At 43.5% G+C, this 22,012-nt stretch overlaps 2 protein-coding genes across 2 annotated transcripts in view; both read right to left on the reverse strand.

Moving 5' to 3' along the window:
• PANK3 (pantothenate kinase 3) overlaps positions 1-22,012 on the reverse strand; it is a 160,837-nt gene that overhangs the window by 112,911 nt on the left and 25,914 nt on the right. The window lies entirely within an intron of this gene.
• LOC138675538 (uncharacterized) lies at positions 10,728-13,296 on the reverse strand. The gene is made up of 5 exons (XM_069763864.1): positions 13,121-13,296; positions 12,953-13,039; positions 12,590-12,785; positions 12,284-12,443; positions 10,728-11,124 (listed from the first exon to the last, which is right to left on the reverse strand). The coding sequence occupies exons 1-5, from the start codon at positions 13,160-13,162 to the stop codon at positions 10,875-10,877; spliced, it is 735 nt and encodes a 244-aa protein (XP_069619965.1). The 5' UTR covers positions 13,163-13,296; the 3' UTR covers positions 10,728-10,874.

The following is a 22,012-nucleotide window of genomic DNA, read 5'->3' on the forward strand; positions in this document are numbered from 1 at the left end:
TTGATGACACGGCGCACAGTAGACATAGGAACATTCAGGTCTTTGGAGATGGACTTTTAGCCTTGAGATTGCTCATGCTTCCTCACAATTTGGTTTCTCAAGTCCTCAGACAGTTCTGTGGTCTTCTTTCTTTTCTCCATGCTCAATGTGATACACACAAGGACACAGGACAGAGGTTGAGTCAACTTTAATCCATGTCAACTGGCTGCAAGTGTGATTTAGTTATTGCCAACACCTGTTAGGTGCCACAGGTAAGTAACAGGTGCTGTTAATTACACAAATTAGAGAAGCATCGCATGATTTTTCGAACAGTGCCAATACTTTTGTCCACCCCCTTTTGGTGTGGAATTATATCCAATTTTGCTTTAGGACAATTCTTTTTTGTGTTTTTTCATTTAAGACAAATTAAATGAAGATAATACCAAATAATTTGTGTTTGCAATCATTTTCAGGAAGAAAATGAGTATTATCTGACAGAATTGCAGGGGTGTCAATACTTTTGGCCATGACTGTAGCACAGGCCACGTACTATTTGTATGCTATATACTACATGGCTCCTATATACTACGTGGCCTGTGCTATATAGTATGTGGCTACTATATACATACATATTCTAGAATACCCGATGCGTTAGAATCGGGCCACCATCTAGTTCACTATATTTAGTTAACCAATAAAAGGTATCACACTCACAGGATTCCTATTTTGTCTCTCCCACTGAGAGACTGGCTAACACGGCACCAAACCACTTTTTGCACAAAATAGCGGTACAAACCAATCATTTTCTCTCATCAGAGTTCTGAATTCTCTTTAACCCCTTCAGTACCAAGCAATTTTTTAATTTTTGTGATTTCATTTTTCTCTCCCCTTTTCCCCAATAACTTTAGTTTCCCTCTGACAAAGGCATGTGGGGGTTTGTTTTTTGAGGAACTAGGAGTACTTTAGAAATGACACCATCCACTTTATCACGGTTTACTGGAAGATGAGAAAATGAAGTCCAAATGAAGTGAAATTGTGAGAAAAAAAACATTCCACAATTGTTTTTTTTGTGTAATTGCAGAAAAGAAAAAAAAATAAGTTGCATAGCAAATTTTCAACAGACCTAAAAAAATTGTAATTTGGGGATGATGGAGCTGCGTGACGGCTTATTTTTTTCATGATAACCGGATTTTGTCATTGATACTATTTTGGGTTATATACACAGTGCTGTGATCACTTGTTATAGCACACTATTGTGGCACTGCAGCAACCAAAAAATGCAGTTCTGGCATTTCAATTTTTTTCTCTTTAGTTATTAAAGATCAGGTTAATTTTATATCTTCATAGATTGGACATTTCTGAGTACATTAATACCAAGTATTTTCTTTGTTTTACATTTCTTTATTGTTTAAGAAAAAAAGGGGGGGGGGTGATTTGAATTTTTATATACCGTATATACCCGAGTATAAGCCGACCCGAGTATAAGCCGAGCCCCCTAATTTTGCCACAAAAAAACTGGGAAAACTTAATGACTCGAGTGTAAGCCTAGGGTGGGAAATGCAGCAGCTACCGGTAAATGTCAAAAGTAAAAATAGATACCAATAAAAGTAAAATGAATTGAGACATCAGTAGGTTAAGTGTTTTTGAATATCCATATTGAATCAGGAGTCCCATATAAAGCTCCATAAAGTTTATGATGGGCCCCATAAGATGTTCCATATTAAAACATGCCCCATATAATCCTGCATAAAGGTTAATATTGGCCCCATAAGATGCTCCATAGACACATTTTCCCCATATAATTAGGCACAAACGTTAATTATGGCCCCATAAGATGCTCCATAAAGATATTTGCCCCATATAGTGCTGCACAAACGTTGATTATGGCCCCATACAGACACTTGCCCCAGATAGTGCTGCACAAAGGTTGATTATGGCCCCATATAGACACTTGCCCCATATAGTGCTGCACAAACATTGATTATGGCCCCATACAGACACAAGCCCCATATAGTGCTGCACAAACGTTGATTATGGCCCCATACAGACACTTGCGCCATATAGTGCTGCACAAACGTTATGGCCCCATAGATGCTCCATACAGACACTTGCCCCATTTGCTGATGCTGAGATTTAAAAAAAAAAAAAAAAAAAAATTGCATACTCACCTCTCCGTCGCTCAGGCCCCCGGCACGTTGAATGTTCAGCTGACGCCGCTCCATCTTAAGCGTCTTCTGCACTGACGTTCAGGCAGAGGGCGCAAACTAACCATGTCACTGCGCCCTCTGACCTGAGCGTCACTGCAGAAAACGCTGAAGGCGGAGCGGCGCCGGAACGAGGAGCAGGTGAATATTGCGCAGCGTAGCGCTCCCCTCCCCGTTATGCTCACCTGCTCCTGGCGTTGTGCAGTCCCTGTTCCCCAGCTTCTTCGTGTATTGTGCGGTGACAGTTACCGCTCATTACAGTAATGAATATGCAGCTCCACCCCTATGGGAGGTGGAGCCGCATACTAATTACTGTAATGAGCGGTATCATGTGACAGGAAGAAGCTGCCGGCGTCGGGGAAGCAGGGACCTGCAGGGACCGCGCCAGGAGCAGGTGAGTATAATTAGACAGCCCCCGCTCCCCCTCCCCTGCCGACCCCTGGGTATGACTCGAGTATAAGCCGAGAGGGGGACTTTGAGCCCGAAAAATTGGGCTGAAAATCTCGGCTTATACTCGAGTATATACGGTATGTATTTTTTTTTTTTACTACTTTGCTTTGTCTTAGGGGACTTGAACCAATGATCTTTTGATCGCTTTATTATATTAAGCAATACCACAGCACTGCTGTATAGTTGTATGCTGTATAGTAAAAATCAATGTCTTCCTATTACGGAAAGCTACAGGCTGGAGAAGATGGTGGAGATCACATGACGTGCGCAGTGGCTTTCAGGGGTCATTCCATTTCAAGTGAAACTATGCAATTTTTCTCTAGGTTTTCCAATCTGTTGAGATTTTGTTATTTGGTAATAGTGTGTTAGAGAATGCAAAATATGATGAAAAAAATGTTTCTATATACTTTAGGTTTCTTAAAATTATTTTCAAATTTCTGAAAAAATGTGAATATCTGTGTTGTATGCCTTTAGGTTTCTCCTCATGACCTTAATTTGTATTAGTTACATCACACAAAATAGTTAATAAAATAACATTACCCAGATACTTTACATCAGTACAATTTTTTAAACATACCATATTTTTGGACCTTAAGACGCAACAGAACGTAAGACGCACCTAGGTTTTAGAAGAGGAAATTAAAAAAGAAAACTGAAGCAAATAATGTGGTAAATTCTGTTCTAATATCTCCTATGCTGGTATATATGGTCTCCTCATCCTTAGCCTGGTAGGCATGGTCCCCTCATCCCTATCCTGATATGCATGGCCACCTCATCCCCACCCTGGTATGCATGGCCACCTCATGCTCATCATGGTATGCATGGCCACCTCATCCCCATCCTGGTATGCATGGCCACCTCATCCCCATCCTGGTATGCACTGCCCCCTCATCCCTATCCTGGTATGCATGGCTCTTCATTCCTATCTTGGTCTGCATGGCTCCTCATCCCCATCCTGGTATGCATGGCCCCCTCATCCCTATCCTGGTATACATGGCCCCCTCATCCCTATCCTGGTATGCATGGCCCCCTCATCCCCATCCTGGTATGCACTGCCTTCTCATCCCCATCCTGGTAGGCATGGCCCCCTCATCTCTAGACTGGTATGTAGGGCCCCCATCTCGGTCCTGGTATGCATGGCACCATCATGATCCTGGTATGTTTGGTTCCCATCCCCATCATGATATGCACGGCCCCATCCGCATTGGCTGTTCAAGCATGCGTTGTGACAGTGAAACACTGGGACACATGCAGCTGCATCACCAAACAGCTGATCAGCAGGAGCGATCCAGGTATCCAGGTTCCCTCTACAGCTTATTCGGTAAGCGCTATAGCTTGCCGAATAAGGAAGGAGCCGTTCATATTCACTCATCTCTAATCATGAAGCACAATATATCATGAGAAAACCATCTCAGAATAACATGTTGAATGGCTTAGTCATTGAGGGGTTAACGCAGGTCAACCCAAACACCATAACAGGGCACATATGCAAACACAAAAGTAAATGGCAATTGGTAGTACGAGATTGTGGACAAGTTTAAATTTCACCCAGTAGAAGGGACAGAAAACCCAAGGAAAGTCCTGCCCACAGTCCACCCCGAAGCACAGTCTGTCACTCGCTCTGACTACTTTAAGGAACATGTTTGTGCTTCCAGGCAGTCCTGTGGGCAGATCTTTTCTTGGTTTCTCTGGCTTAGGCTAGGGTCACATTGCGTTATGTGACCCCGTTTAACGGACTACATTACACCTCGGCATAACGCGGTGTAACGTAGTCCGTTAACGCCGCCATTGATTGTAATGGCGAACACATCGCTAGCGCACGCCCACATTGGGCGTGCGCTAGCGATGTACCGTCATTTGGACATTGCGTTAGCGCAGCCCATAGTGCTATGCGCTAAAAGGACTGCCCTAACGCAATGTGACCCTAGCCTTAAGGTACAGTCACACAGCAACTTTGCAACGAGAACGACAACAATCTGTGACGTTACAGCGTCCTGGATAGCGATCTCGTTGTGTTTGACACGCAGCAGCGATCTGGATCCCGCTGTTATATCGCTGGTCGGAGCTAGAAGTCCAGAACTTTATTTGGTCGCTAGATCGGCGTGTTTGACATCAAAAGCAACGACGCCAGCAACGTTTTTACATGGAGCGTGAACGATAAGTGAGTCGCCGTTACGTCACTGGATCGCTCCTGCATCGTTCTGGAGTTGCTTTGTTTGACATCTCTACAGCGACCTAAACAGTGATGCTCCAGCGATCTAGTTTTGGTCGGATCGTTGTCTATATCGCTGGAGCGTCGCTTAGTGTAACGATACCTTTAGAGCAGGAAGATAAGACTCTGCCTACAGTCCCACCCTGGAGCATGGGAGTATCATTAACTGAAAACTTCTAACACTGATTACACAAGAATCACAAGACCAATTTCTTCACCCCAGGTATCATTTTAATCAGTAAACTGCCACCATGAGAATGCCTTAAGTTTACTTAGCAAAATCCTGCTGCCAGGTTTGCTATAAGGGTATGTGCAGGATTTCTTGCAGAAATTTTCCTGACAAAAACCGGACATTTCTGTCCCCTATGGGAGGTGGAGCCCATATTCATCACTATCATAGGCGGCACCACGTGACCGCTCATACAGGAGAAGCTGCGGCGAAGACAGGAAGCAGCGCCAGCGAGGGAGCCGGGTAACTATTTTATTAACAGCGGGGGGGGCGCACAGGGGGTGGGAGGGGGTTGGGGAAAGGGATCTTTTTTTTTAAAAACAACAACAAAAAAAAAGATTTTTCATATCTTCTCTCCAGCGAACGATGCTGGAGAGAAGAAATGAATGGCGGCTTCAGCACCAGATGCAGGGGACTGCGCTGACTCCTGCACGGTCCGTGTGGTCCTCAGTCGGCACACGGCTGCCGCACGTGTGCCACACTGATGTTCAGCGTAAGCACACGGACACGGATAATTTCGGTACCGATTTTTCCGGTACCGGAATTATCTGGACGTGCGAGACTGGCCTTTGTGAAAATAAATGGAAATTTGGCAAAAATTTTGAAAATTTTGCAATTTTTATTCTGTTAAACTAGAGTTATGTGACACAAAATAGTTAATAAATAACATTTCCCACATGTCTACTTTACATCAGCATAATTTTGGAAACTATTGTTTTTTTGCTAGGAAGTTATAAGGGTTAAATTTTGACCAGCGATATCTTATTTTTACAACAAAATTTACAAAACCATTTTTTTTAGGGACCACCTCACATTTGAAGTCAGTTTGAGGGGTCTATATGGCTGAAAATACCCAAAAGTGACACCATTCTAAAAACTGCACCCCTCAAGGTGCTCAAAACCACATTCAAGAAGTTTATTAACCCTTCAGGTGTTTCACAACAGCAGAAGTAACATGGAAGGAAAAAAAGAACATTTAACATTTTAGTCACAAAAATGAATTTTAGCAACATTTTTTTTTTATTTTCTTAAGGGTAAAAGGATAAAGTGGACCCCAAAAATTGTTGTACAATTTGTCCTAAGTACGCCGATACCCCATATGTGGGGAAGGGGAAACCACTGTTTGGGTGCACGACAGGGCTCAGAAGGGAAGGAGCGCCATTTGACTTTTTGAATGAAAAATTAGCTTCAATCGTTAGCGGACACCATGTCACGTTTGGAGAGCCCATGTGTGCCTAAGCATTGGAGCTCCCCCACAACTGGCCCCATTTTGGAAACTAGACCCCCCCCAAGGAACTTATCTAGATGTGTGGTGAGCACTTTGAACCCCCAAGTTCTTCACAGAAATTCATAACGCAGAGCCGTGAAAATAAAAAATCATTTTTCTTTCCTCAAAAATTATTTTTTAGCCCACAATTTTTTATTTTTACAATGGTAACAGGAGAAATTGGACCACAAAAGTTGTTTTCTAGTTTGTCCTGAGTACACCGATACCCCATATTGGGGGGTAAACCACTGTTTGGGTGCATGGCAGAGCTCGGAAGGGAAGTAGTGACGTTTTGAAATGCAGACTTTGATGGAATGGTCTGCGGGTGTCATGTTACATTTGCAGAACCTCTGAAATGCCTAAACAGTAGAAACCCCCCACAAGTGACCCCATTTTGGAAACTAGACCCCCCATGGAACTTATCTAGATGTGTGGTGAGCACTTTGTTTTCCCAAAGACTTTATTGGGGTTTTTATTTTAATCGGGAGGGGAAGGTAAGGGAGGGGGAGGAGGGGGGGGAAGGGATATGAGCATTGGGAAATAGGGAAGTATAACAAACAGATCTCACATAATAGTGAGAATAATGAGTTTAAGGCTACGTTCACATCAGCGTCATGCGACGCAGCGTCGCCGACGCAACGCACGACGCATCGGAAACGCACGCAAAAACGCACCATTTTTGACGCATGTGTCGAACGGATGCGTCGTAAAACGCAGCGTTTTTTGTGCGTTTTTGTTGCGTTTTTCCAAAAATCGCAGCGTTTTACAATGCATGCGTTGTCAAACAATGATGTCATCTTTCAACACAATTTAGTGTCTAGACACTAGATAATACCACCAATGAATAGAAGAGGGTGGGTCTAGTGTCTAGACACTAGATAATGCCACCAATGGGTAGATGAGGGAGGGTATAATGGAATTGTGGTATATATACCCCGGCATAGATTAATTCCAACCATACAGCATCAAGATGGAGCGTCCCATGGAGAGTATCTACCTCAATATGGAGCTGGATTTTGCCCTTGCTATTGCTTATGCTATTGCCTGTCATGAACAGAGGAAAAGAGAAAAACTACGGAGAAGGAGTCGTCGGCGTTTTTGGCTACACCCTATAGTGGAAGTCCGAGAGAGTCGTGGAGCCTACCATTGTCTGTTTGGCGAGTTAAATGACAACCAGGAGAAATACTTTGAGTACACCGGGATGTCTCAAAACAGCTTCCGATATCTGCTGCGTCTGGTGCAAGGAGCCATTTCCAGGCAGGACACGCAGCTCCGTAAATCAATTTCCCCCGAGGAACGTCTGCTGGTGACTCTACGGTACATAATGCAATGTGAAGGATTTATATGTTCTTGCCATTTTTTAAAGTAACGTGTTTTGGTTTTGTGGGGTGGGGGATTGTAATTAAAAATGAAAATTTATTTCATAACAATTTAATTAATTATATTTATTTATTTTTCTTCTTGTCAGTTTCCTGGCTACCGGAGAGACCTTGAGTTAACTGCATTTCCAGTTTAGGATTGGAGTCTCCACACTTTCTGGTATTATTGCCGACACATGCCGCGCATTGTGGGACAACCTCCGGGAGGAATTTTTACCCATCCCTACAACAGAATTATGGCAGGCCAACGCCCAAAAATTCGAACAAGTGTGTTCTTTCCCAAACTGTATTGGAGCCGTGGATGGGAAGCACATTAGGATTACCAAGCCTTCAAGAAGTGGATCTCTGTTTTTTAATTTTAAAAAATACTTTTCCACCGTGCTCATGGCAATTGCAGGTGCGGACTGCAGGTTTCTCGCTGTGGACATTGGAGCGTTTGGCCGTGCAAATGATTCACGGACATTTAAGGAGTCTGACATGGGCCGAAGATTATACGAGAACAATTTTAATTTCCCCCAGCCACGACCTCTTCCCAACACCGAAGGCCCGGCCATGCCATTTGTTGTGGTTGGGGATGAGGCTTTTCAATTGAGTGGCAACCTACTTAAACCGTACTCCAGTTGGGGGTTGGACCGCACAAAAAGTATTTTTTAATTATAGACTGTCCAGGGCCAGAAGAACTGTGGAGTGCGCCTTTGGAATCCTTGTCTCCAAATGGCGTATCTTAGGATCCGCTATAAATTTGAAAATTGAGACAGTGGATGAGGTGGTGAAGGCTTGTGTGGTTCTCCACAATTATATTATTGATAAAGAGAGTCACCGTGGAATTCGATGAACCAATACCAAATCCATTGCCTGATTATCAAGATCATGCTCTGCGGACAACTGTGGAGATTGCTCATATGAGGGACCAATTTGCTGCATACTTTGTTTCAGATGTTGGGCGTGTTTCATGGCAAGATCAAATGGTTTAATTATTATTTAAATGTTGTTAATGTCCCCTGATTTTCTAATGCGTTGTGTTTTGAAATTAAGTTCTTGTGCCTTTCCGTTTTAACAAAACAAATCTCCCATATGTTTTTCCATAGTAAACTACATTTAAAATCCAATGTTATAGAAACTAATGTGTGTCCCACAAAATTTATGTGAGCACCAGTACCCAAATGGACTGTGACAAAACAAAAAAATATTTCAGCCGTGTGTTCCATAGTTTTGACATATAACATGATCGGCTCCCACCTTGTCAACCATTTTTAATCTTGCAGACTTTTTGCATATGGAACCTGGCTTGACAAGGAGGGAGACGATCATGTTTGCAAAACTCTACAGAGTTAACACTATTGCACTCAGGATGCTAGAATACTTCCATAGTCAAATAGTGGCGACACTGAACATTGCTACCACCTCACCTGACCAATATTCTTAAGGTACCGTAATAAAACGATTAGCCAACGATACCAACCAGTGATACGACCGGACCGTGATCGTTGTTAGTCGTCGCGTGGTTGCTGGAGAGCAGTCACACAGACAGCTCTCCAGCGACCAAAAAAGAGCAAGTCCCCGTGTAATCTGGGTAAGCGCATGGCCGCACTCACGATTTTTTCCCTGTTTACCATTGTAAATTTAATAAAAAAAAAAAAAAATACCCTTACATTCCGGTGTGTGACACGTCCATCGCCGTCAGCTTTCCGTACTGTGCCAGCCCTAAAGCACAGCACAGCGTTTATTATTAAGTCAACGGTGTGCTCTGCTTTACGGGCGGGAATGACAGTGTCAGTCACTGCGGGAAGATGACGTCGAGGGACGTGGTTGACACCTTTTTTTTTTTTTTGGGGTATTGTTCACTTTTTGGATTGTTTGAAACACTGCGCTAGTAACCCAATATTCCCTTGTTTACAGCAAAGACATCGCTGGATCAGTGTCAAACACGCCGATCCAACAATGACAGCGTGTGATCATTTACCCAAAAAAATTCCTAATCATTCGCTGAGACCTACAATCTCCCAGCAGGGGCCTGATCGTTGGACGATTTCAGAAAAGATAACGTTGGTTACTGACAAAAACCAACTATATCGTTAATGAAATCGTTGTGTGATGGTACATTTTAAAATTGATATATTGAGCAATGCTCTTTGTGTTTGTAACATCTCATAGTACAATGAGCGACAGCCCTATAAAAAAATGAAAAAAAATATTGATAAAATAGTGTCAGACATTGCACATCAGGTGTTACAAACACAAGATTTGTTTATATGGCGCACGGTGTGATTTGGTGCAAACTTTATTATAGACAAGAAAAACTCAGTATTTTTGAACAAATTAACAAATTTATTAGGGACACAAAAAAAAATTGGGTAAATGTTATGGGGTATCAATGTCTGCGATTAAGGGGGATTGATATCCTCCACTTTTGGGGTGTGTTGAGGAGACCGAGGAGGAGGACGAGGGGGAGGAACCAGCATACTCTATTACACTAGACGGGATGCCGACATCAATCCAGCCAGTAGACGGTGGCGAGACTGCCAACGCAGGAGGTGAGGGAGGAGGAGGGACGACCAGTGTCCTTGGCTGGCTACTCCTGCTCCGGGTAGACCCAGGCTGAGTACTGGGTGTGCTCCGTGTAGACCCAGGCTGGGTACTGGCTGTGCTCCGGGTAGACCCAGGCTGGGTACTTTGGGTGCCTGTTTTGGGAGCAGCCATAGCCGAGGTTGTAGTGCTTGTCTTCTTCTTTTTTTTCCTCCTCTCTCTCCCTCTGGGTGTGGGTCGGCTTCCCGTCTGTGTGCCCTTGAAGGCCTGGCAGGAGCAGAAGTTTGGGGCTCTGTTCTGTGGTGGCGGTGGCCCTCGGCACGCGGAGCTCTGTGTTGGTGCTCTGCAGCAGGAGTCGGAGCCATGGCAGCCAGCGATGGTACTGCGGGCATTGTAGTCGCTGACTGCATGACCCGAGCCTGCTGCAGAGCAGTGACATATGCGTTGTTGCAGGCCTGCATCACCGAAATCTGGAGTTCCGGCATAAGATGTTCAACCATGCCCTTCTGAATGGCACTAAAAAAATGTTTGGCCGGCCTCGAGAGCTCCGATTCTATTGTTTCAAGACGCCGGTCGATATTGGACATTTTATCGCACAGCGCCTTGAAACCATTCTGGAATACGGTGCTCAAATGTAAAAATTCGGGCAGGATCGCCCTGTCCGAGGCCCGCTGACTCTGTCGGGAAGACCCGAAGGAAGGAGCGACAGAGGCCTCGGCCAGGGGAACATCTGATGGACCGGCTGCCGGTTTGCCAGATTGTGGTGGTGCAGACCTGCTCTCGCTGTGGGATGGCTGCGACGGTTCAACGGTTCAGATGGCGCTTCACGAAGGACCGCTCCAGAGGGTCGGACAGTCTCGCGGGTGCTGCTGTGTGTTCTGTGAAAACATAAGGAAACCATTAGTATACAAAATATAACATTTCACATTCGTCACCACCTGTGTAAAAGTAAACATTGCATCACACACTATTACTGTTAAGGGTTTGTTCAGTTAGTCGTAACGGTTTGCTGATTGAACCGGCCAGCTGCCTGACATGGCTGATGCGACCAATCAGCGCGGGTGACAGGCCTGATTAAAATGCCTTACTCCCCGCAGTGAAGGCCCGTCGCCCGCATACTCCCCTGTCATTAATTAACTTTACCGGCGGTATCCATTGCCGCCGTTAATGTTAACCAATTTTTAATATTGACACTGCATATGCCGCATCAATATTAAAAATAGAATACATTTATTTATTTCAAAATAGTCACCCATGTTTGCCGTTTGTAACTCCCGACAATTACGCTTATCGTCGGAACTGCCATGACGTCACGGTCATGTGACCGATACGTCATCACAGGTCCTGCGAGCTGAGCAACCATGGGAACATAACCTGCCTTGGAGTAGAAGGTATGCCGTGTCTATTATATTTTTCCTTTTTTTGAAAAAAATCTAGGATACACCTGGATGGGCAACATACTACTCCACTATGAAATATTGCCCGGGCATGGCCAATCTACTATCTTTCTGTGTTCTGTGTACTTCGTATTTCAGGTCAAAAAAGAGGAATTCCAGCTCACCATAGTAGTAATCCCAGAAGGCTCGGAGCACGGAGACTCTGTGTCAAGCGTGAGAAGACCAGAAATGAAGAAGAAATTAGAGCTCTACGAGGCGTGAAAAGTAAAAACTAAATACTTTATTCACTTCAATCAGAAGCAGAGGATGAAACATCAGCACAATACAATAAAAACACTATCTACGCGTTTCAGGTGATAGGGTACCCTTAATCATGATGTCTGATGTTCCCTGTCACCTGAAACGCGTAGATAGTGTTTTTATTGTATTGTGCTGATGTTTCATCCTCTGCTTATGATTGAAGTGAATAAAAGTATTTATTTTTTACTTTTCACGCCTCGGTGAGCTTGAATTTTTTTCTTCATTTCTATACTTCGTACTTGCCAAAAAAAATGGCTGGGCAATAAACTACGTGGCTGGAATATAGTACGTGAATATGCATGTTTTCAAAACTAGGTGTGTGCATAGGTACTATACTTACTCTCTGCTTTCAAGGACCGGTCGCAGGAACTGCAAAATACGATTATATTTGTAGATAGAGGTCCTTGAAGCTGCAGCACCACTACGGATCTGTCCCTCCTTTTTCAGGCCCCTCTTGAAACGGTCCTTCATGGAGCGCCATCTGGTCTTCAATTGTTTAACTGTGTATAAATTAAAAAAAAAAAAATTAGTTTGAGAGAAAATATTGAAATTGATAACGCAACCGTGTGCAATCCCAATAGAAGACATCACAGACGGTTGTGTATCCTGGCATGATGGGTCATAGCAGCATTTTGGAAATACTTACGAAATTTATCTTTGCCCGCGGGGGAAGCACTGTCGAAGCCATCCCACAGCGATTTTGCCACCTCAATCCACAAACGGCGCAACACGCCCTGGTCCGCGTGCCGGGGGTCACGGCTGTCCCACAACGGGCCTCGTTCCTGTATGGATGCCACCATCAGGTCTACGTCCAGTGGGTCATCATGGGCCCGTTGTGAAACCTAGAATAAATGGAAAATATTAATGTTTGCAAGATAAAAATTGTTCTCCCTACCTCCTCCACCACCACCTACCACCTCCACCACCCCCCCCCTCCCACCACCCCCCATACCCCCTAAAACAAAAAAGTTAAAGAAAAAAAAGGAATAGGTTTGACATAACAACTTACTCGCCGTCCTGCCACCACAGCTTGGTCCCGTGGTCTCTGCTCCTGCTGGCTCTGTTCCTCCTGGCTCTCCTCCTCACTTGAAGAAGCCTGGAAAATAGTTTACAAAAAGTTGAGTGACCCATCTACAAATGACAGCGAATAGTAAGCAATAGTAGATCATGTACTCACCAGACTCCTCAGCGGTGGGGTGTGGCTTGAGTCGCTGGCCATTACTAATGCAATTCTGAAATAAAGAACAAAATAAAATTTATCCTATGCACAATACAGCGGAACATAGTAAAATATAAAAAAAAAAAAAAACATTTACATTTCAACCACAAAGAACATTGCACTCCAACTGAACGAACGCTGAGCAAACAACACTGCCACATTGATTAAAAAAAACAATGGCAGAGACAACACAATGCCAGAGTAAACAAAAGCCTAAAGATAACAAAACAAATACACAACAGACCCTATGTCGTAATCCAAAAAGAGTTTTGTTTAAAAAAATGTACAGTATGCACGGAGCAACCCAAAAAACACAATAGATTTTTGAAAGGAAAAAAATAAACAACCCCCAAAAATTAAGGACAGAAACGGCAATCCTGGATACACCGCCATACTTTACAATAAAACCGACAGGGCCGGAGACAATAAAAGGCCATACAACGCCATACATCACAACCAGAAACATACAACAATGTCTTTACACAACCACAGTGCAGAACATAATACACAACTTGCAATAAAAATTATTACATTTAATAAAAGGGCGCAGAATCATTCTATACTACCATACTTTACAATAAAACCGACATGGCCGGAGACAATTAAATTCATATAACGCAAGAATAAAACATCACAACCGAATACAAAAAACACCACCAAACCAATAAATGGAAAAGAAAAATCTATCCTGGAAAGAACAATAATCAAGGCCGCAGACAATGAAACGTCATCCTTTACAACGCCATACATCACAACCAGACTAAAAATACAACAATATCTTTAAACAACCACAGTGCAGAATATAATACACAACTTGCAAAAACAATTAAAAAATAAAACATGTAGAAAATGCACAGAATCATTCTATACTTACATCTCTGGACAGCAGATGAAGAAGTCTGGTCTGATGTGTTGCCTGTAGATGCTGCAGCAGAAGTGACAAACAAGCCAAACATTTTCTTTAAATATGGGGGATGTTTTTATCACTGTTTTCACTGTCTAGACACTGTCTAGACACTTTTTTGTTTAATTTTATTTAACGACGCATGCGTCGCACAACGCACGCACAATGCACGCACTTGCGTCTCGTGCGTTGTCAATTGGTTTCAATGGGAGATTGTAACGCAATGACGACGCACGAGCGACGCAAGTGCGACGCATGCGTTTTTTAGACGCTACAAAAATGCAACATGTAGCGTCTCCGACGCCACCCAGGTGCGGTGAAACGACGCATGCGTCGTGCGTTTTTACAAAAACGCACGACAACGCAACGCATGCGTCCCCAATGATAAAGATAGGGGCGCATGACGCATGCGTTGTTGTGCGTCGACGACGCTGCGTCGCATGACGCTAATGTGAACGTAGCCTAACATGAATAGAGCAAGGGACGCAGCCCTTGAAACTAGCCACATTATGGTGGCAACTGTAATACAATTATCACAACAAGGTATAAAATTTGGCTACATTTTAGCCAGAATGAACTATGGACACATCCCTTGAGGTGAACTTATCTATAATTGGCAACTAAATAGCAGAGGTCAATAGGAGAGAGTCTAGACGAGGTAGACAGGAAAAAGAGGTGACTATTGAGAAGTTTAAGGGGTTGAGGAGTCTAAAAGAAGCCCAGTCAGACCATGCCAGGAAACGTGTTTAGAAAGAAGGTGGAATAGGATATTGAGTGGTCAGGGTTTAAAACACTGTTCCCATTTGCACCATTTTTGGTAAAACTTGCTAAATCCGTTGTTGAACAGGGCGAATTTAAGTTCAAGTTCTCTATGTTGAGACATCAAATTAATAATAGAGTCAGCGTTAGGAAGAGTTGTTTTTTTTCCAATGATAGGCAATGGAATTTTTGGCTACCATGCATGAATGAAGGACTATGTGCATCAGGGACCTATCAATAAGTTTAGTATCCAGGGAGAGGAGGGCTAATTGTGGGGGGAGGGAGAAGGCAGATCCTATTCATTTGGAGATAATTGAGATGTCTAACCAAAAGGAAACAACGATAGGGCAGTTCCAAAAGATGTGTAATAAGTCCCCTTTATGGCCACAGCCCCTCCAACATAGGGGGAAATTGGATGGACTGAAGTGGGACAACCTTGCTGGGGTGTAGTACCATCTGGAGCATACTTTAAGATGAGATTCTACAAGGGACATAGAAATAGTTGAATTGTAAGAGGCTGAGAATGCCTCTTCCCATTCGTCTGTGGAGGCATAGTGGTTGAGTGATTTCTCCCAGGTTATTAAATATGCGCTTTTTGCAAAGGATGCATCTTTGTTAAAACTGTCGTATATAAATTTGTGGCTCCAGAAGATTCGATGGTTTGGGTTGGATAAGATTTTTAGTGATGCCTCAGAAAATCTCAACTTGAGGCCTAGGAAAAGTTTTATATCTTCCCTCAGGATCATGTAGTCTAAGAAGGAGGATGATGGGGCTTTGTATTTGTTTTTTAGAGAGCTAAAGTCTAAAAGTATTGATCCAATTGAGAAGTCCCCTAGGGTTTGAATTTTTAGGTCTGCCCACAAGGGGTGCAAGATTTTGTTCAAAATTGAGTAAATTAAAGATAAAGATATTTTGTGAAGTGTGGGGCCGATTTGGCTGCTACCTCCTATTCTAGAGATTTTGGACCATGCAAGGGAGATTGCTTGGAATAGTGGGTGCGAGGGGGTTTTTAGGGAAGATTTAGTTATGGCCTGGAAAACCAGAGATTTAAGGGGTTTGCCCTTGTTGATTTCCATCTCCACGTCGTACCATGCAGGGATGTTTTGATCTGAAAGCCAAGATGAACTTTGTTTTAGTAAAAGCGTGTGATAATGGGCATGTACATTCGGAATATGCATTCCGCCATGGATTTTCTTTTTGTAGAGGGATCTAGTAGTAGTTCTGGGTTTTTTGTTAATCCAAATAATGTTGTTCAATTGGGACTGGATCGCCGACAGGTAGGACGTAGAGATGTGAAGTGGGATGCATCTTAGAGTATATAGGATTTTGGGGAGAGTGAACATTCTAACTGCCAGATTTCTCCCCCACCAGGAAAGGTCTCTATCTTTAAAGGAAATGCTATCTTTTGAAATTGAATCAGTTAGCTTTTTTAAATTTGATGAGACCGTTTTTCCTAAATTTTTGTTGATAATAATCCCTAAGTATGAAAATTCCTCACTACACCAAATGAGAGATGTTGATTTTTTCTAAAGATTGATTTCTTTTTGGTTAACATGTATGGGTAAGATACTGGATTTTAGATTATTAATCTTAAATTTAGAGAGGGCCGCAAAATATTCCAGTTCCTTAAAGGTTTCCAATGTGCAGGTAACCGGGTTGGCGAGTGTCAATATTATATCTGCGAATAGGCTGAGCTTATGTTGGCGTTTGTTGGTGATTATACCAGAGATATTAGTACTTTGTCTGATGTGTTCTACTAGGGGTTCAAGTGCCAAGTTAAAAAGTAATGGGGAAAGGGGGCAACCCTGTCTTGTACCGTAGTTGATGTCAAATGCAGTTGAGATGTGGTTATTACAGATAATTCTGGCTGTGGGGCCTTTGTAAAGTGACAAATGTGGAGATGAGGTTATTATCAAAGCCAAATTTGATTAGGGCTTGTCTGAGAAAGCACCAGTCGATGCGGTCAAAGGTTTTCTCAGCGTCAAGTGATATGAGTACTGTCGGGGACCTAGATAAATTAGTGAGTTTGATAGAGTTTATTAACCTTCTAGTAGCATCAGCTGTTTGTCTATTCATAATGAAGCCCATTTGGTCGTTTGCTATTAGGTTGGGTAGAAAATGACTAAGCCTGTTGGCCAGAATTTTTGAAAAAATTTTCGAAGTCAGTGTTCAGAAGGGAGATCGGTCTATAGTTACTAGGAGATGTGGGATCACCTGATTGTTTTGGAATCAGAACAATTGATGCCTCTAGCATTTCTGGTGGGAAAGATCCTAATTCAGAGGCGAAGTTAAAAAGTTTTACCAAGTGAGGGGATAGATTTTTGCAGAAGGCCTTATATTAAGCGTTACTAAAGCCATCTGGCCCAGGAGATTTTTGAGTTTTAAGATGATTGATGGTTTCTTCGACCTCTAGGGTGGAGAAGGGAGCTGACAGGGATTCTGCCTCTTCTTTTGAAAGAGAAGGGAGTTTAATATTGGCTAGGTAGGCTTTGATGTCCAGTTCTTTTGCGGGGGAAGAGGAGGGGTCCAGGTTTAGATTATAAAGGTTAGTGTAGTATTTGGCGAACTCGTTGGCTATGTCCTGAGGATGAGATAGTAGGGTATTATCTGACAAGGAGGAGATTCTATTAATTTTGTTTTGGGTCCTTAATTTTTTAATTCTATTTGCCATATATCTGGTATGTTTGTTCAAAGAAGAGTATACTTTATATTTAGAGGAGTTAAGGGCTGCCTCATACGGGGAGAAAAGTAAGGATCTTAAGTCTTGTCTAAAAGAACTTAAGTCAGACTGGACTTTTGGTGAGGGAGAGGGGAGACTAATTAAAGTTTTCTCTAGGTCGCGTATAGATTTTTGAAGTTTTTGTATTTTTTCCCTCTTTTCTTTTTTGATATTTGTTGAGATTTTTATTAAGGTGCCTCTGATGACCGCCTTATGTGCACACCAATTAGTTGATGGGTTGGTGGTTTCCGGGCAGTTTTCGTTAAAGAAATGGATTATGGCGCTCTGGACTGTGGCCCTGTGAATGGAGTCGTGAATAATGGAGGAACTACACTTCCACGTCTTTGCGTTTTTTAAAGAAGGTCCAATGAGCATGTCTCTTTTGGGGGCTATTTAGACCTCTGATGTTATATGATAAAATTTTAAACGACATTTTAGCTAATCTAACGTCAATATTGTGCTGAAAGCCCCGGGGTCACAGTAGCCTAGAAAGGAAAAGTTAAATGGGGGAACAAAGTATAACAAGAACCTGTGAACTGTTTTATGACTTTCTTCCTGCGAACTCCTGGCTTAACAAATTTTTTGTTGAAACCTTAAAGATAAGAAGTTACAATAACAACACAAGTAGGTCTATTGAACTACCTGGAAAGGAAAAGAGGGGTTAATACAAGTGGACGGGAATAGGGGGGACATCCCAAGTATAAATTGAGAGGAAGACCCCAACATTATGTGGAGGTAAAGAAAAAGATATATCCATATGATGGATATGTTGTTATTCAGCGGTCCAGTGATCTGATGAAGTTCATGCCATCCTCAAAGGAGAAGATCGGAATTTTTCCCCTGTGAGAGATTAACAGCTTCAGTGGGAAGCCCCATTTGTAATTGATACCTTTGTCCCGTAGGGCCGAAGTCACTGGCCTAAATTCTCTGCGACCTTCCAAAGTTTCTTTCGAGAAATCAGGGAAAACTTTTAGGTCTTTATAGGGCTCTGGGAAAAATTTCCTATCCTTTAGGTAGGAAAGTATGGATTCCTTAGTTTTGAAAAAGTGGAGCTTTAGAATAGTGTCTCTTGGTAGATCTGTGGGGACCTTAGGAGGCTTGGGCAGCCGGTGAGCCCGGTCTATTGTTAAATCTAAATCTGAGAGGTCAGGCAGAGCTGATTTAAATATGTTTTTGATATGCATTGATAGTTGGTCTTGGGACACATCCTCCGGTATGCCCCTTATTTTCAGGTTGTTCCGCCTGCTTCTGTCCTCAAGGTCAGCCATTTTGGAGCGAAGATGTTTCATCTCAATATTGACCCGATCTAGTTCGTCGAAAGAGATAGATGATCTGTGCTCGAGTCTATTAATCCTTTCCTCATGCTTTGACATTTGTCTATCGATCTTGTCTAGTTTGTCGCAATATCTTTGGAAATTGGAATCCATTTCCGTTTTCAGTGTTTTGACAAAGAGGTTTAGTTTTTCGTCCATTTTGATCGTTAGTTTATTTAGCAAGTCGTCAAAATCTGGCGGATTTGAACCTGCGTGTAGTTCAGGGCTATCATATTTTGTTTTGCTCTTTAATGGTGTTGGGTTGGGGGAAGTGTCGCTGGAATAAACCTCCTCCTCTGCTGCTGAATAGGTCCCGGAAGAGATTTTTTTTCACTTGTAGCTCCTGGGTTCGGTCTCTTTAAACTGGAAGTTGAGTCCATTTTTACAGGAGAGCATTTGTTAACTGGAGATTTGGTGAATGACTCATATTCCAATCGGTTGGATAAGTCTCTCCTGGGGGATCTAGATCTGCGTCTAGGTGAGGAGAAGGTATGATGACTGGCTCTCTCTTGGTCCCTGCGGCTTTGGGTTTTGTCTTGTTTTTTGGCTATATTGGGATTTCGTTGAGGTGGGAGGGACTACTTTCCCTTTGAGTCTTGTGTTATTCATAGTGGCAGATAATGGACACTAGATCACTTGTGGTGAGCACTTTGAACCCCCAAGTGCTTCACAGAATTTTATAACGCAGAACCGTGAAAATAATCATTTTTTCCCACAAAAATAATTTTTTTGCCAACATTTTCTTTTATTTTTCCAAGGGTAACAGGAGAAATTAGACCCCCAAAATTGTTGAACAATTTTTCCTGAGTACGCATATGCCCCATATGTCTGGGTAGACCACTGTTTGGGCGCACGTCAGGGCTCGGAAGGGAGGGAGCACCATTTGACTTTTTGAATGCAAGATTGGCTGGAATCAATGGTGGCGCCATGTCATGATTGGAGACCCCCTGATATGCCTAAACAGTGGAAACCCCTCAATTCTAACTCCAACACACCACTAACCCTAATCCCAACTCTAGCCAGAACCATAATCACAACCCTAACCCCAACACACCCCTAACCACAACCCTAACCCCAACACACCCCTAACCCTAATCCCAACCCTAACCTCAACACACAACCAACCATAATCCCAACCCTAACCATAACCCTAACCACAAGCCTAACCCTAACCTCAACAAACCCCTAACCCTAATCGTAACTTTAATTCCAACCATAACTCTAGTTCCAGCCATAACTCTAAGGCTATGTGCCCACGTTGCAGATTCATGTGCGGATTTTTCCGCCCCGTTTTTGAAAAAATCCGCAGGTAAAAACGCACTGCGTTTTACTTGCGGATTTATCGTGGATTTCCAGTGTTTTTTGTGCAGATTTCACCTGCGGATTCCTATTGAGGAACAGGTGTAAAACGCTGCGGAATCCGCACAAAGAATTGACATGCTGCGGAAAATACAATGCAGCGTTTCCGCACGGTATTTTCCGCACCATGGGCACATCGGATTTGGTTTTCCATAGGTTTACATGGTACTGTAAACGTGATGGAAAACAGCCACGAATCCGCAGCGACCAATCCGCTGCGGATCAACAGCCAAATCTGCACCATGTGAACATAGCCTAATTCTAACCTTAATTGCAACCCTAACCCTAGTTCTAACCCTAACCCTTGTGGAAAAATAAAAATAAATATATTTTATTTATTTCATTATTTTCCCTACCTATGGGGGTGATTAGGGGGGGGGGGCTTTATTTACTATTTTTTTTTATTTTGATCACTGTGATATAACCTATCACAGTGATCAAAATGTACCTGTAATGAATCTGCCGGTCGGCAGATTCAGCGGGCGCACTGCGCATGCGACCGCCATTTTGGAATATGGCGGCGCCCATCCTAGATGCCGGACGGACAGCGGGAGGGACCTCGGAGGTATGGGGGGTGGGATCAGACAGCGGGTGGGCGCCGGACAGGACAGAGGGGAGAGGAGGGCAGCGGAGCACAGAACGGAGGGAAGGAAAGACGGACAGCGGCGGATCACCGCTGTCAGTCAGTGGAGGGGGCAGATCGCGGTCTCCAGCCATGGCCGATGATATTACAGCATCGGCCATGGCTGGTTTCATAGGTGAAATATTACAAATTGCTCTGATTGGTTGTTTCCCTTTCAACAGCCAATCAGAGCGACTGTAGCCATTTGGGGGCAAAGCCACCCCCCCCCCCCCCCCCCGGGCTGAAGTACCACTCCCTGTCCCTGCAGGTCGGGTGAAATTGGAGTTAACCCTTTCACCGCATCTGCAGGGACGCGATCCCTCCATGACGCCACATAGGCGTCACAGGTCAGATTGGCACCGACTTTCATGACGCCTACGTGGCATCACAGGTCGGGAAGGGGTTAAAAACATATTACATGTATATTTAAAAAGGTGTTAATGGTTTTAATTTAGTATTAAACACATGATTAGGATGAGACTGTTTTTAGAAAATCATGCCTCAAAATATGATCGTACAGAAATCCCAACTTCAATCCTTATACAGTACCGTATTTTCTGGTGTATAAGACGACTGGGCGTATAAGACGACTCCCAACTTTTCCATATAAAATATGGAATTTGGGATATGCCCGCCGTATAAGACGGGGGTCATCTTATACGCCCAGTCATCTTATACGGCGTGTGGTTCCCAGGGTCTGGAGGAGAGGAGACTCTCCTTCAGGCCCTGGGATCCATATTCATGTAAAAAATAAATAAGAATAAAAAACATGGATATACTCACCCTCGGACGGGCCCTGGCTCACAGCGCTGCTAGCGTCTCCCTCCGTTCCTAAGGAATGCAGTGAGTGAAGGACCTTCGGTGACGTCGCGGTCAGGTGACCGGTCACCTGACCGCTCATGTGACCGCGACGTCACCGAAGGTCCTTCACTCACTGCATTCCTTAGGAACGGAGGGAGACACTAGCAGCGCTGTGAGCCAGGGGCCGTCCGATGGCGAGTATATCCATGTTTTTTTTTTATTCTGTTTTTTACATGAATATGGATCCCAGGGCCTGAAGGAGAGTCTCCTCTCCTCCAGACCCTGGGAACCACACGCCGACATGCAGGATCGCTCCGTGCACACGACGTACCCGGCGTATAAGATGACCCCCGACTTTTGGGACAATTTTTAG

This window comes from Ranitomeya imitator, chromosome 4, assembly GCF_032444005.1.
Source record: "Ranitomeya imitator isolate aRanImi1 chromosome 4, aRanImi1.pri, whole genome shotgun sequence".
Classification (NCBI taxonomy): domain Eukaryota; kingdom Metazoa; phylum Chordata; class Amphibia; order Anura; family Dendrobatidae; genus Ranitomeya; species Ranitomeya imitator.

What these genes read in the sequence shown, in the direction of transcription:
- LOC138675538 (XM_069763864.1), bottom strand. Translation starts at nt 13,162, where the DNA reads ATGGCCAGCGACTCAAGCCACACCCCACCGCTGAGGAGTCTG. An exon ending in CTGTGGTGGCAGGACGGCGA is followed by an intron (nt 12,786 to 12,952) that starts GTAAGTTGTTAT and finishes CATTTATTCTAG; the next exon opens with GTTTCACAACGGGCCCATGA. An exon ending in CCGGTCCTTGAAAGCAGAGA is followed by an intron (nt 11,125 to 12,283) that starts GTAAGTATAGTA and finishes ATGTTTTCACAG; the next exon opens with AACACACAGCAGCACCCGCG.